The following is a 15,626-nucleotide window of genomic DNA, read 5'->3' as shown; positions in this document are numbered from 1 at the left end:
GTATATGAGAAGTCTTGTCATTCTTGCTTCTAAGGAGCATTCTGGCTATATGTCTTCTAAGACTGATTTGTTCATTCTTCTGGCAGTCCATGGTATATTCAATATTCTTCGCCAACACCATAATTCAGAGGCATCACTTCTTCTTTGGTCTTTCTTATTCATTATACAGCCTTCCCATGCATATGAAACAATTGAAAACACCATAGCTTGGGTCAGACGTGCCTTAGTCCTCAAAGTGACATCTTTGCTTTTCACCATTTTAAAGAGGTCTTTTGCAGCTGATTTGCCCAACACAATATGTTATTTGATTTCTTGACTGTTGCTTCCGTGGACATTGATTGTGGAACCAAATAAAATGAAATTCTTGACAACTTCAACATTTTCTCCATTGATGTTGCTTACTGGTCCGGGTGTGAGGATTTTTGGTTTCTTTATGTTGAGGTGTATTTCTCCAGCTCAGTTAGGAGAACCTTCCAAGCTGAGGGAGCAGCACAGCCACAGGTTCACTGAGAAAGGAAAGAGCTCAGTGTGTGGATAATCAGCCAAAGGCCGGTGATGCCCTGGAGCAGGTGTCCGCACCCACGGGCCTGACTCAGCCCACGGGGGAGGCATAAGATGCATAAGCTCCAGCCAAATCAACACAAAGCCTCCTTACAGAGCAGAGCTAGCTGTATGTAGGAGCTGGTTTTGGTGGGAAGGCCTCTTGAGGTGCTTGAAGGGCTGCACTGAGACTTGAGTAGTACCCCCAATCTGCCTCACAGTGATTGGCCCCTTGTCTTCCTGCTCCTCTCCATGGCAGCACATGCCTCCCAGAGTGCATTCACAGCTTGGCTACAGGACAACTGTCCACAGACAGAGAAGTGGCCTTGCCAAGGAGGTCACCTAGTCCTTAGGGACTCACTCTCTATCTCATGTGGGACACACTTCAACCAACTGGCTGGCCTGCTCCTAACCATACCCCAAACATCCTGCCCACCACTGCAGCCACCACTGCCGGATCTTCTTATAAAAAGTGGTTATGATAGCAGAAAAAGCTCTCTCTCTCTGGGCCTTGTAAACACAAGAGGATTTATGACCACCGTCTCCCTTAACCACGTGAGAAGTTTCCTCCCAGTGGCTTTTCCTGGCCTCCAAGCTCCTTGGAAACTCTATGGGGCAGTTCTACTCTGTCCTACAGGGTCGCTATGAGTCGGAATCGACTCAGCGGCACTGGGTTTGGTTTTGGGTTAAGTAACCACCAGGCCAAAAGGGGCATCTGGCCTGGGATGTCTACCTACCCCCTGTTCAGCTACTTCCCGCACCCCCTTCTTTCTTCTTCTGGGGCTGGTCTTGTGCTGGGAGGGCAGGGAGAGTCAGGTGTGCACAGGAGTACATGATTTCCTTCTACTTAAAGGCAGGAGAACTAGACAGTTGTCTGCGTCACAAGTCATTTGAGGGCCCGTGACTTTGGTAGGGTCTATTTTATCTTCTTTCAAAGCACAGCCAGGGCTTTAACTTGGCCCCTTCTAGAAAACAGCCCAGCTCTGGGGAAATTTAAAACAAACTCTCTTTCCTCTGAAGTTGGGCTCAGTCCCTCTACCGTCACCCCAGGCTGGGGAGACAGGCCTGGAGGAAGCCCTTCCACCCACGACTGGACTTTTCAGCAACTGATGTTTTTATCTACTCCCATTACCCCCAAAGGTTGGATATCATATAATCATTACAAAACAAATTGTTTTTCCACTGCTTCAGAGCCTGGGAGAGTAAGCATGGACCAGCCATGGCCTCTAAATAAATAAACCAATGTCATCATCTCGTACTGGAGGGATCTGCTCCCGCAGCAGGGCCAGAGTGTCTGCATGGCACAGCCTCCTGGCCTCCTAGCCTCCCGCCTCCGTGCAGTTCCGAGCCGCCGGTCCATCTCTCCGCCTTGGCTGTGTGGTTGTCCAGCGCTAAGTTATCCCGCAGCCTCTGATGGTGGAGAGGATGGAGCCACACTCCCCCAAGATCATCCACCAGGGGCTGACCCACAAAAGATACAAAGCCTGCCACCTCTAGGGGATCAGGCCCTCACCTTATCCCCACCTCAGCCCAGTGCCTCACTGGAGACCTCAGGCCTTCAGGTTAGTTCTGCACCCCCGAGGACCCTCTGCCCGCTCTTGCTGTCTTCTCCACTGTCTGCGCTTCCAGCTTCTGAGCTCCTAGCCTGCCAGTAGCAGGCAGAGGGTGAGGCCTGGCCCTGGCCTGCCAGGAGAGAGGGTGAGACTTAGGATGCTGCCGGGAGACCCCGCCCTGACCCCGGGCTGACCCGCGGGGCAGCTGTGAGATCCCGGCCCCAAGGGCCCTGTGGAGCTGGAGAGCTCCCCTTTGGCTGGCCACCGACTCCCCTGCGTCCCTGCCGGCCCTGTCACCACCTCCAAGCAGCCCTCCAACTGGCTAGTTAAGAAGGGGAGGGTGAGTATTTCCAGGTGACTGAATTAGCTTTCTGGGGCTTTGTATAACCCCGACTTTGCAGGGTAAACTCCCTCAACTACAGAGAAGATATGTCACAGGAACCCTGCAACGGGGTGTGGTGCCAGGACGCCCTCTGGGCCCTCGCTGTCCCTCCCAAGATTGTCTTTACGACCTGCAGATGTGGCGTGAGGGGACTGGGCCCAGGCCTCTGGGGTGTCCCAGGCCTGGTACCCCAAGGCGGAACGCAAAACGCCAGTCCTGGGGACTGGCAATTCCCTGGCTTCCGTCCCCGCTGCTCTGCCACCGACCCGGGGGAGGAGGCCCTCCAAATGTCGACCCTCCAGCGCTCGGCACAAACGCTGCTGCCAGGGTGGTTGGAAATGTTCTCCGTGGCTCCATGAGAATATCGGGTTCTGCTGCTGAGCAGGAAAGAAATGTGGTGTGCCTGCACAGAGAAGAAAAAAGGAGAGGCGGAGAAAAAGGAGAAACAAGAGGAAAGCAGGGAGAAAGAGACTGCTGGTGACCCCAACACTCGGAGATGAGGGTGTTTCAGGGACCAAGGACTGCCTTGACCCCAACGCCGCTGTCTCGGTTGTCTGGGAACGGAAGGAGGCGCTATCTTTTGCCCGGGACCCTCGGGCCCCGCCGCGCCCGCGTCGTAGAGAGCACTAGCCCGGCAGGCTGAGTTCTGGCGGGGCCGCTCTCGGCCAGCGTTCAGGGCTGCCGGCTGGGATGGGGGAGCAGGGAATGGGGACATCCTGGGGTCTGGCGAGTCCAGGTCTGGGCTGGACCGGTCAGCAGGGACGCAGGCAGAGTGGCCTGGGGAGACGGATCTTGGAGTGGGGCGTGAGCAGGGGGATTCGAAAGTGGGTCTTGCGTTGTGGCCCGGGCCGGGACCTGGGTGAAGGAGCCCAAAGTCGTGCTCGGAGAAGAGAGATAGGGAGAAGGGGGCCCCCTCTGGAGGCTGACGTGTCCTCGCAGGACCCTGCAGAGCCGGTCCGTGGCCGCTGGTCCCGGGGGCCTGGCTGAGGCCTTTTCTGCCGACTCTTCGAAGGGCCTAAGCTCAGGGAGCTTGGGGTGAGCCGTCAGGCAATCTTGCTCCAGGGCTTAGGGCTGAGCACTGCGTGGGGGCAATCATCAGTCGGCTGGACCTTGGGGCCGCCCTAGGGGGCACGTCCTTCCAGCGGGCAATGACAAGGCCCTGCTCTCCCCTCGCCCCTGCAGCGCAGCACCGTTGTCCCTTTCCCATGCCTGCCCCAGCTCGCCTGGGGGCTTCCCGGCTGAGCGCTCGCAGCAGCGACCTGGGGCGCCGCACCCCAGTCCAGGGTAGTTAGCCCGCTACAGCTGCGCACCCCGGCTAAGTTCAGGTCGCCAACTGTTAGGGCCTCGATATGACCAACTCCAAACACTCGTGGCAGAGGCACTGCGCTGGTGGATGGCAGGGCAGAAATGGTTCTGGGGGTGTCAGCTGAAGGACCTCCCAATTTCCTGGGGGGGGCGATGCTCGGGGTGGGGGGAGCTGGAGAGCGTGGAACAAAATCGTTCCCTAGAAAAATATTTTTTTCCAAAAAAATGCACTTATGCTCGAAGCTGACCCTTGGTTGAAGTTTGAGAAAATGAACGAGCTCTGGACCCAGGGGGCTCTCTGGGGACACAGCATCGGGGCTGAAGGACGCGATCTGGGTGGGAAACGGCCCCCAGCCCGGGCCAAGAACGCGGGCCCCCAACCCGGGAAAAGAACGAAACGTCTTGCAGCCTTGCAGCGCCTGCCCCTTCAGCCCCGGGCTGCTGGCGACAGCGCAAGGCCTTCCTCGGCGCAGCGAGGCGGGTCCCCGGCTGACACTTCCTCCCCCTCCGAGCTCCTTGGGTACCCGCTCGGCTGCTCTGCCTCCCGGGCTCATTGCTTGTGCCCACCTAATCTGGTAACTCGCCGCTTGACCTTTCAGAGCCAAGGAAATTCAACCCCCCTGCGTACCCGCTGTCGCTGTCGCCAGAAAGTGGGGTGCAGGAGTGAGAGTAGGGCGCACGCGTGCACGCGCGAACACGCAACGCCCTTCCCAAGCCCTGGCCAGCCTGGCTTTGCAGCGGACGTTCACGCCGCAGGTGTTTAAATGATCTAGAAGGTGTATTAGCATGGCCTAAAAACATGGGTCCTCCCCCAACCCACCTTTTCCCAGTTATGTCACGGGTTAAAATGTTCGCTGTGCCCTTTCTCTTGATCTCAGAAGGGAAAAGGCAGGAGGTGCTGGCACCTTTATGGGCCTCAGACCTTGGCCGCAGTGAGCAGCTCCAGTTCTCTCACTTTGATCAGCCTTATTAATTCCAGCTGCGGTCTATTTGTTTGTCATTTTCCCCCTTTCCTCTGCAATCATTATTTATGGCAAAAAAAAAAAAAAAAAAAAAGAGGGCCAGCTGTAGAAGGGAAGCAGGGAGGGAATTTCTGAGAACCGAGGAGGTGGGGGCAAGATTTTTCCTTAAAGGTCACTAAAATGGAGAGAAGGTGACAGGGTCCACTCCTCTTGGAATCCATTATCCGCAGCATTAGCTAATTACCAGATCAGAGAAATGAAAAAATAAATATCCCTTAAAATAACAGAAGGTAATTATAACCCTGTTGTTGACACTAACGATTAATAATTGATCAGGAGTTATACGCAATAAATTGTCAATTTATCTCCCCACAAAAACTGGAGTGCTTGTGTTAAGTTTTGTTTCTTCCCTCTGGGCATTTCCTATGAAGACAGACTCCGTTCCTGTTGGGAAGAAAGCCCCAAACCTTACAGTAGCTTCTCTAGAATACTACATGTAATTTGTTTTCAGTCCTCTATAGAAAAAAGTAACATTGGTAACACCTTTTTGAAAAAGACATTTCCTTATTATTTTGGTGCCAGATTTAAACAAACAGAAAAGAACCCTCCTCTTTCCTTTTACCTGGGATTGCAAAAGAACAGAGGACAGAGATTTCATAACTCATTTCTTTTTTATTATATTGCCAGTACAGCCTCCTAAATGTCTTCAATTTTTATCTTTCTGAGAAGGATGGAGAACATTCTGCCCTCCCTACAGGAACACAAGTTTATTCTCTACTTTGAGGGTGGAGGAGGTGAAGGTGCCACCTGCAGCCAGGTCGAGCTGGAGACTGCTGCCCTATGTTTGCAGGGATGCAGGTGAGGGGTTAAACTGAAGAATAAGAAGGGAATGTGTGTGCTCTTAAACCGGGCTCAGAAGGGCTTTCTCTTGCCCACCAATGGCCCAGGTCCAGAAACATATTGACAAAGAACAGCTTCACAGAGTTTTAGTTCAAGCAGAGAGGGGGTGAGCGATCGCTTCCATTACGGCCAATACAAAGTAATTTTCAGCAACCAGCAAATTATATTGTCATAGATTACTTCTCTTTATAAGCTTTAAAATATCTGTAGGGATTTGTCACTTACATAAAGATTTGAAAATTCATCAAAGGGGCATGTCCCCTTTGCGATTTGTAGAAATTCAAATGATGTTAATCAGAATATCCCCGTATCTCAGACCGTTGTATCTTGTTCTCAAGATCGCCTCTTGGGTTAACGTATTTTAAAAACATTTAAGATGTTATTTTTGGAAAAGTACTTTTAAAACATATATTTAATAGATCTAGCTGTGCCTTTCCTTTAATTTGGGGTTAAAAATGAATGTTTTGCTTGGGATATTCAGTGCACTGGGTAATTAAAAACAATTATGTGGCGGGTCATCATACACGCAGTCACTTGGCGGGGCGAGGATTTCTAATCAATCAGCGTATTACAGAAATTTGAAAAGGGTAGTTTCTGCTGGACAGATAAATTGGTATGGGACTATTTTTTCCCCCCTCCAAAGTGATGTCTCCTTAACTCGGCTCTAGCAGAGACAGGGTACATTTATGCTGTAACGTCGAAAAAAACAAAGTTTCCCACTTCACTTTAGCTTCTTAAAGAAATACTTAAATGCAATTTTACAGGAACTTAAACCGCGCCGGCGTTTGGAAGGGCGGCGATTTCCTCCCGGTGTTTCTCCGCAGCTGTTCGCAGCGCTGAAGGCGAGCATTTCGTCAGCAAACTCCCCGAAAGGAGCGCGCGGCCCCGCGGCCACCTCCAGGAGCTCGGCGCGTCCCGGCTGCCCGCGCGGAACCCAAGCCGGGGCTCCCAGCCCCCTGCCTCTGCCTCGCTCCCTGCCCCTCCTGCCTCCCGTCAGACAAAGGTGCATGAAGTTCTTTTCAACTTTTCAAAAGCAGTTGCTGAGCAGCTTTGCAGAAACAATAACTCTTTTATTGGGAACAAATGTTGACATTTGACGGGCGCGGGAGGCAGCCAACGCCCGGGCGGCCGCCGGGCCAGCGCCCCCGGGGTTCTCGGCAGCACCCGTCCCCCGAGGCCCACCTGAGATTAAAGCGCGAATTCCGATAAATCAGCTCTAATGAAACCCCGGGCCGCAGAGGGCCCAGGACCGTTGCCGCCGAGGACGTGGGCTCCAGGTCGAAAAAGAGGGGAGCGCGTGGAGGCCTAGCACCGCTGCCAGGGCCAAGGAAAGGCACCGCAGCGCCCACTGAGCGGCTTTGCCCTCATCCCCTCGCCCAGACAACAACCGAAAAGGGCGAACTGCCGGCTACTTAAATTTGATCAACTAGCTTCAAAGCGAAGATAAAAATCCCCTCAGACCCTTTAACCTCCCTCCCCAAAGAATGGTGATCTCTGGCTTTCTTCTCTTCTTCCTTCCTCATCTTTCCTAGTGGTCTGCGTGGGGAAGAGAAGCCCTCATGGATCACTCAGCTTTTCTCTAAAAAAAATTGCTCTAAACACCAGCAGGTCTCATATGCTTAGTATATATTTAAAAAGCAAGTTCTCCAGAAAGAAATTCAAGTCAAGAGGCAGGGTGGGTTAGTTATGGAAATCTCTGATAATCTGTTGGGCAGAGAAACATCAAAGCAGATGCGTTAGCCTGGGCTAATCTCCTGAATGTTCGCCAGTTGAACTGTGCACATTGTCCCAGAGACCCAGGGCTCAGGGCATGTGTGTGTGTGTGTGTGTGTGTGTGTGTGCAGGGACAGGGAAACAGAAATCACTTGTCCAGGTAAAACAATCTACCCTGCTCCAAAGGGAGGCAGCTTTGATGGAGCTTCAATTTCTGAACATAGGCACCAACACACATTTTTGTCAGGGGTTTATAATCCCACATTGCAAGCTTCCTTAAGAGATATATTGCCACAAGTGTTCGATCTTGATTAGAGTCTACAGTCTTACAGTGTTTCTTCAATTTGTTAAATATTGTTAACTTTCACACTTATCACTGAAGTCTTCAAATTGCCCAGATTATGTTACATACAAGTGATGTTTCTGCCATGTGTGTTTTATTCCCTACAGACCTCTGAAATGTGGCTAACATTAGCAAAAGTCAACTACTTAAGATCCTCACTTTGCAATCTAAAATGCTTTCTGGAGGGGGAAATATTATCTTTACAGAAATCCTATGACGGTTTGAAGTCTAAAACACAAACAAGCTTCACCTTGGTTTTTTCAGACACACGGCCATAGAGAAGCAGGCTTCCCATGTGAAAAAGCTTTCGAACAGATAACTCAGCTCCCAGCATTTCCATTTCTATTACTAAGTGAGGCAGGGATGAGAGAAAAATATTTCTCTACCCAGAAGATTTTTGTGCTCAATCTCCAAATGCTAATGTATTCAAAGCCAATGTATCAAAACAAACTGCAGGAGAAAATCTGAAACCTCGATTTACCCTCGTCTCTGCCCAATGAAACCACAATTCCTCCTCCCCACCGGTGTGGCTCTGTGTCCAGTTAACACTCCCCAGGCTTTGCCTCAAGTATCTAAGCTTACTTTTAAATACCCTTTCTAACAAGACCCCAGCAAGAGGCCACTAATTTCTACAGCACCAAAAGCCACTGGAGAGAGATCCGTTTGTCAGTATCAACTGGTCCAGCAATTTCCCATCCTCAGACACAGGGGCCTATCGGAGCTGGCAGATGTTTAGACAAGATTTTATAAATTGTTCAATATCAGCCCATAATGAACCCCAACTGACCATTCCAAAGCAGCTAAAAGCATCCAGGATCTCCCCCGCTGGGATCCAATAATGCTCTCCTGCTGCAATGTTATTAATCATGGAATAAAATAGATGAGCCTCTTGAAAAATAAGTGTATGATTGATTAAAGGGCAATCTAAGAAGCTATTATTCTTGTTTTATAACCGTAAGTTATATTCACTCAATTTATCTTTGCAGAGGAAATAAATGGGCGTTCGTTTCTTTTCTGGAATTATATTATATGAATATCCACATAATGTTGCCGAAAATTAAAGCGACAGGATTGCTGCTTTATGATTCTCATCAAAGGGAATATGTTACCTGACTACAAATTTTAGACTTGTCTATAATTAGGAAGTGAGTAACACAATAAAGAAGCAAGAGTCTAAGGTGGTTTAAACTTTTCCCCCAGGGTAGGGAAAGTGCCACCGGAAAGAAAACACACATCTCCCCCAAGACTTTCACCTAGCACTTAACGTCAGTTATAGGAAAAGGCAAATAAAGAAATTATTCAATAAATTTGAATAATCTATGCCAATTTGGGTAATTCATGCTTAAAAAAATGATTTCTGTCAGTAATTTATTGTGGGGGATGTAGTGTCTATTATCTGTGTGATCACAATTTTTCCAGTTTAGTCTACTGAAGAGGTTTAACAAGCCACCATTGAATAGAAAACTGCTCCTACCCTAAAGCATAGGGGAGTCAGATCATTTTATTTTTGCCAAGGTTTTTATGTAGGTTAGCAAGTAATCTGCATATTCAGAGCACAAACACTTATTTTTTTTGGCAACGCATTTGTATTTAAATGATCTAGAACATTCTGTATCTCCTTACCGCGCATTTTTCCTCCATCTGCCTTTTTTGTGAGAGGGAGAAGGGAGAGATCATTTCACATATTTTCAAAGAAAGGCCTGAGGTCAGACCACCCCACCCAGGGGACTAGAATAAGGGCTCCTTACCCAAATTGCTCTTCCAGGAAAAATGAGCCCCAAACACCATATTATTGGAGACTAGTGTTTTTATTTACAATTTAAGATATAAATTAGTAAAGAATTCTTGTTAAACAACCAACAAAGATTGTATAACCAGCAATGTTCAAATAAAAACCAGGCAGAATTTATTTACAAAAAGTTTAGATTCCGTTGCAATACAACTTGCATAAATTACTAGAAGCTTTATATCATTATAAAAATAAATATCAAATTTGTTTCCACTTCTTAAGTACTCAAGTTCTTCAATCACATTTTATTATTTCTACTGTGTACATCTTTTACAAATAAATTTTACAGTCAATCCTATCACACCTATAGAATATATGCCGTGGCAATGAAGTGATCAAGATATCCTGAGGGAAAAAAAAACAGATTGTTTGCAAAAGTCACACATACATTGGAGAAGCTATACTAAGCCAACAAATTCACACAGGCCCAACAAAAGTCTGTTCTGATCATTAGAGTCTACGGTGTGGTACTGCTCTGTGGATTCTTTTCACTCACAGTGGCACAAGATGCAATCCGGACTGAGAGGTCTGGTTTTTATATCTGTATATTTATTAGCTTGGTAAGCTGGCTTGCTGACTTTTTGTTTTGTTTTGTTTTTTTCAAAGCAATTGTGACACCTACCTGTGGACCAAGGAAAAAACCAAATCATCCCAAATCCTTCAGTTCCACACCAACACCATCACAACATAAAAATGAGCCGATCTGAAAGGGTTCCGCCTCTTCCCCATCTTCAAGACCTGTGCTTAGTAGTTTTGCCTAGTAGTAGAGTATATTGGGAGACACTGCTTTGAGCCAGGTGAACCACAGTGTCCTATCTAGTCCATCTGCCTGACAAAAGAAAGGCTAACGCTTCTCGGTGTCTCCTCAGTCTTACTCTGCAGCCATCATTAATAAGAGTCTTGATGCCCAAAGTCTCAGTAGCACTAGCTCATCAAAACAGATGTCTATTATGTGTCTAGTAAAGTGAAAATGGTTCTAAATTGCATACAAATGCCCAGGTTTTCATAATTTCTTTTTTCTCAGAGAGGAAACAACAGCAGTGGTGTTAATATATTTCCGGTAAGGAGTGATCCTTCAAAAAAAGAACTTGAGAGAAACAGAGAATCTATAAAATAGAACAGATACTCTCCTTAAAGAAAAACAAGACCAGAGAAGATTGCAAAGCTCCGTCCTCCAACCCCGTGACAAAAAGCAGGAAACACACATTAAGCAAGTTTACAGCGGAATTGCTCCTGGAGGTCATCGGCAAGGGCCCACTTACTTGCACTGCTGCGCACCGGCCTTCTATAGGTAGGGCTGGACACCCCCGCCAACCGTGCAGCCCTCGCTGGCATCTGTCAGGGGAGGGGGCAGTTAGTCAGAACCAGCAGAGCCAGCTGCCTCCAAGCCACCACGCACAGCACCCCGCACACTGGCTCCCTATACCAGCAAACGGTTTGGGATCCTCGGCTTTCTCCAGCACCACTATCTGAAGGTTAATTTCAGCAGTTTCTATTTATTTTCTTTTCCCCCTTAAAGTCCCTTGTAAGGTAGTCTCAGCTCAAAGCTGGATTATATGCAACAGAGGCAATATGGAAAAGAGCAGAGAAAGCAAAAACGCTCTCATTTAACGTGCTGAACAAGTAATGCCTTTGGGAACTCGGAGACTGTTTTGTTTCCTTCCAGCCAGAGGTAGAAAAAGGGACTCAGCTGTGATTCTACTTAACCAACAAAACATGCATAACCTTAAACTTAATCAGCAGGGCTACAGGCTGTAATTTGCATTTTGTGGCAATTTACAGTTGACTAAAACTCAACCCGCCACGGTGATAATAATAACACCAGTAATGATAACTGATAAAAAGTGAAATAAAAAGTAAATAACGGGTTATGTCTCAGTTTCTGAAATAGGCCAAAACCATCCCCGGCCTCCCCTTTTGGCTTCACCCTCACCACCACCCCATGCCCCTATGTCAAATGCCTGGCTTTTTCGATTTTTTTATTCTTCTTCTTTTCGTGATATGGGTTCCTTCTGTCATACAAATGCCCCCCTCCCGGGCTCTCCGGATGCGAATCCGCTTACCTTCTCTGAGGACTCCCAGGGGCCCCGGCTGCCTACCTTTCTTGGGCTCGTAGCCGCCGCCTGGGGGCCGGTAGTGGGCCTCAAGCGAGTGTGCGCCCGCCTTGCCCGCGTCGCTGCCCGCCTTGGGTGCGGCGTGTAGCGCCTCGCCGGGGGTCGTGGCCGCCGAGTTGTAACGCAGGAGTCCCTGGCCCTGCAGCGCCGCGTTCAAGTTCCCATAGTTTGTGTAGTTGCCATAGAAGGGCGACGTGTAGTAGAGGTGGCGGCCGAGCAGCGGCGAGGCAGAGTAGGGAGAGCCGCCCGGCGGCGCCCCTGACGAAGCGGGCGCCGCAGCCGCGGGCAGCCCTGGTGGCCCGCAGCTCGGGCCCAGGCTGGGCTGCTTGAGGTCCGACGTGGCGATCTCCGCCAGCGACCACAGCTTGGGCTTGCTGGCGGGCGGTGGCGCGCCCGGCGACGTCCGGCTGCCCAGCGGCGCCTTGCTGCCACTGCGTGGAGCGGCCTCCGGGGGAGGGCTCAGCAGCGGCGCCTCCACGCCGGTCAGCGGCGACGAGGTCACAGGCTTGGGTGGCGCCAGGTCCCGCTCGCCCTCCTCGTCTTCATCCTCTTCGTCCTCCAGGTCGTCGTATTTGTCCTTGCACTCCGAGCCCGATTCGCACAGGGGATCCCCGGCGCGGCAAGGCAGTTTCTCCCCGTCCGACTCGGCGGAGCACGAATGATCCGTGAGAGAGTCGACATGCAGGCTGATCCCTGCGGGGGCGCGGGCACGGTCGGTGACGCGCGGGGACAGCCGGGGCACCGCGGCCCCTCTGCCCCATGTCCCGGGGTACCAAGTCCGCCCCGCAGGATCCCTGACCTCGCCCCAACCTCAGCAACGTATTGGGGGAAGCACCCCCATGGGCCCCTACGGTGCCGGCGGCCAATCTCCAGGCCTGACCTGTGTGCCGGGGGGGGGGGGGGCGGGGGGGGCGGGCAGCGCTCTCAATACCTCAACTCTGCGACCGCCTGGGATGAAAGCCCCCCGGAACCCCGCGCCGGCCGTCGCCCCACTCACCTTCGTCCTCCGCCGAGGTTTCGGTGCCCTCCTGTGCCTTGTCGGGACTCTCCTCCTTGCTCCTCGACCCGTCGCCCTCGTCCTCGTCCTCATCCTCGCTTTTGTTCCTCGGGGCCCACGTCATCTTGTTCTCCTTCTTGAGGCGCCGGCGCGCGTTGGCAAACCAGGTGGAGACCTGCGTGAGGGTCATCTTGGTGATGATGGCCAGCATGATCTTCTCGCCCTTGGTGGGGTAAGGGTTCTTGCGGTGCTCGTTGAGCCAGGCCTTGAGTGTGGCCGTGGCGTCCCGCGTGGCGTTCTTGCGGTACGCCGGGTCATTGAGTTGGTACGGGTAGGCCGCGCTGCCATACGGGTGGTAGCTGATGGCGCCCGTCATCCCGGTCGTATGCGCGTCGTAGGGCGCGCCCTAGAATCGACAAGAACTTGATGAGTGGGGCGCGCGGTAACCCGCCAGGCGTTAGCCAGATGCGACCCCTAGCCGGCACGCAGCCGTTTTTCCCACGGTGGGTCTCCCACACTGGGGCAGAGCTTCCCACAGCAAAAGAGCTGGAAAAACACAGCGGGTAATTTAGGGCCAGCAGTTCGTCCGAAAAGTGCTCAAGTTTAATTCTTGAACATTTGAACTATTTCACTTCCATAAAATGACATATCTTCCCCTAATTGGCCCTGAGTCGCGCAGACACAAACACACGCGCGCACACAGGCCTACAGGTAGTTTCTTGATATCTAAATTTCCCCCGATCCTTCAAGTGCTGCTGCTCCCCCGCCCCCCCCCCCCCCGGCTCCCCCTCACTCGCCCTTATATGGTTAAAAAAACACCCCGGAGCCCCCGCTCCGCCATTCACTGCTCTAAAGCTCCGCAAATCCAATTTGCAACTCAGAAGCCAGTCACCGTTTCGAATTCTTCAAATACGCGGTAATTAGCATTTTAATTCAGCCTTTAACGTTTAAATTCGAGACATTTGCAGTCTTCCTCAAAGCCCTAGCTCCTCAGTTACAGCCCTGGAATTCCACCGAGGGCGGGCAGCAGCGACACCCCCCTCCCAATGGCCTCGGTCGCCCGAAGTCCTCTTCGCGGCTGCCGGGCCCAGCTGCAGACCCGCGAGGGGTGCAGGCCGACCCCGGGTCCAGAGCAGGAGCTGCTCGCGAGGCGAGTAGAGGGGGCATTTGGCTGGCAGCACGTTTCTCGAGATCAAGGCCCACCATAGAGATGAGGTCCGAGGAACTGGAGCGCCGGCCTGGGACCGGAGTTCCGCTGCCTCCAGCGCCGCCGCCGGATGTTACGCTCCCGCCCCGAAACCTGGTACCCCGCCGCCCCAAGCCCCGAAAGTAAATGCAAGCCGTCCGCGGCTGCCCCAAGACCCGGGTGGAGCCGGCCCTCGGGCCCCGCGTAGACACCGGCGTGCCCTCGGCTCGCTCAGGCCCCCTCGCCAAGCTGCAGCTGGTGAACTACGAGGAGAACTCACGACAGACCCCAGCCCCGGCCGAGTCGCACTTTCCAGGCTCTTTGGGAAAATGCCCAGGAGCCCAGGCGCAGCAGCCGGGCCGTGAGTCCCAGCCCTGACTCCCGATCGTCCCCAGCTACCGTGCTGCTTCCAGCGCCGGTCCCTGCTCCCGCCCGGGATCCCGCTCACTCAATCGGTCCTCACGCCCCGGCCCCCCGCGCGTCCCCGCGTCCCGCTCCCCGCCCGGCGGGCCGGCGCCGCGCGGTTACCATGTAGGACGGGAAGCCGGCGGCGGCGGCCGCGTCGACCGAGTACTGCAGCGGGCTGCCGAAGCCCGTGGCCGCCTGCGCCGTGAAGGCCGCGGAGCCCGGGTAGGGGCTGAAGGCCGAGCCCGATGCCGAGCGCGCCAGCTCCTCGCTGCGCGGCGCCGCCAGCGCCGACGCGCCGTACGCGGGGCACGAGTAGAGCGCCAGCGAGCCGGGCGCCTGGTACAGGTAGCCCTGCGGATAAGACATGGTGGGCGCGGGGCGCGGAGCCCGCGTCACGGCGAGCGGCGGGCAGGGCGCGCGGCGCCCTCCATCCACGGCCGGCCCGGGCGCGGGGCAGCGGGCGAGGCGGGCCGGGCAGCAGCGGGGCGGCAGCGGCGCGGAGCCGGTGGGCGCAACCGCGCGCCAGACCGGCGGTCGGGGTTTGGGGGAGTGCGGAGTCAGGAGTGAGGAGTTGAGGAAGGAGCGCTCGAGTTTCCGAGGGACATTGGAACGCCGAGCTGTCCGTCAAGCGCTCATCTGCATATTCGGGCGCCCGCCCCCTCCCTGCTCCGCCCGCTCTCGCCGCTGGGCCGCGGCCGGGGGAGGGGCGGGGACGCTGGCGGGGGAGGGGCTGTAGGGAGCGGGGAGGAACGCCAGGCTTTTGTGGCGCAGCCGCCTTGTGCGCAGCCCCAGCCCGCCGCCGGGGCCGGGCGGCCTGGCCCGGCAGAGCTGCGCGCTCTGGGACGCACCCCCACGCACTCCCCGCCTACTTCCACCTCCCTCCTACCCTCTCCAGCCGCCTTCCCACCCCGCGCCAGGCAGCTTCCCCTCTCAAGTAGCCCCCCCAGCTGCGGTCACTTCACCACCACCCCCCAGCCCTTCCCCCGCATCGACTAGGGAGAGGCCGCTGCAGTCCGGCCCTAGTGGGTCCCACTGGGGGACTTTTGCCCGTGCTCCCTTCTCCGCCCTGAAGAGGCCGGTCCAGGTGACTGCGCGCCCTACCCCAGGGCCCGGCCGAGAGCCGCGAGTGGAGGGGAGCAGAACGGTGGCACGCGGCCCGGCCCACCTTGGGGTGGCGTACGTGGCTTTCGCTTCCACCTTCCTCGGCCGGCTCCATCTCGCGGCCCAGCGTCTCCCCGCAGGGCGGCGAGTCCAGTCGCCTGGCCCCGCGGTTCCGAGCCCCCGAGCGTACCCCGCAGGCCCCGGAGCCTGGGCGCCTTCGCTGTGCACTGCCTGGAGGGCCCCGAGGTGAGACTTCTGCCCTGAGTCCGCAGTGGAGACCCCGGGTTTCTCGCTCCGCTGTTGGAAGCGTCTTATCACCCAACAGTGCTTCGC

At 53.7% G+C, this 15,626-nt stretch overlaps 1 protein-coding gene across 3 annotated transcripts; it reads right to left on the bottom strand.

Moving 5' to 3' along the window:
* Window positions 1-9,510: 9,510 nt before the first annotated feature.
* On the bottom strand, window positions 9,511-14,731 carry IRX2 (iroquois homeobox 2). Of its 3 annotated transcripts, none has more exons than XM_049861101.1 (5): window positions 14,313-14,731; window positions 12,599-13,004; window positions 11,587-12,294; window positions 10,750-10,822; window positions 9,511-10,109 (listed from the first exon to the last, which is right to left on the bottom strand). In XM_049861101.1, exons 1-4 carry the CDS (start codon window positions 14,556-14,558, stop codon window positions 10,773-10,775), a joined length of 1,410 nt encoding a protein of 469 aa, XP_049717058.1. In that variant the 5' UTR covers window positions 14,559-14,731; the 3' UTR covers window positions 9,511-10,109; window positions 10,750-10,772. The 3 variants fall into 3 exon arrangements, with proteins under 3 accessions (XP_049717058.1, XP_049717050.1, XP_049717065.1); XM_049861108.1 differs by having other exon boundaries at window positions 9,513-9,832; XM_049861093.1 differs by having other exon boundaries at window positions 9,511-10,822; window positions 14,313-14,730.
* Between the last annotated feature and the right edge of the window lie 895 nt (window positions 14,732-15,626).

Source organism: Elephas maximus, chromosome 2 (assembly GCF_024166365.1).
Source record: "Elephas maximus indicus isolate mEleMax1 chromosome 2, mEleMax1 primary haplotype, whole genome shotgun sequence".
Lineage (NCBI taxonomy): Eukaryota > Metazoa > Chordata > Mammalia > Proboscidea > Elephantidae > Elephas > Elephas maximus.
Note: the sequence above shows the minus strand (reverse complement) of the source record. Positions and strands in the feature narration are given on the sequence as shown.

Coding starts and splice junctions, on each gene's coding strand:
- IRX2 (XM_049861101.1), bottom strand. CDS start 14,558: ATGTCTTATCCGCAGGGCTACCTGTACCAGGCGCCCGGCTCGCTGGCG. Junction 12,295..12,598: donor AACCTCGGCGGAGGACGAAG/GTGAGTGGGGCG, acceptor GCGCCCCCGCAG/GGATCAGCCTGCATGTCGAC. Junction 10,823..11,586: donor CGGCTACGAGCCCAAGAAAG/GTAGGCAGCCGG, acceptor CTCCCCTGACAG/ATGCCAGCGAGGGCTGCACG.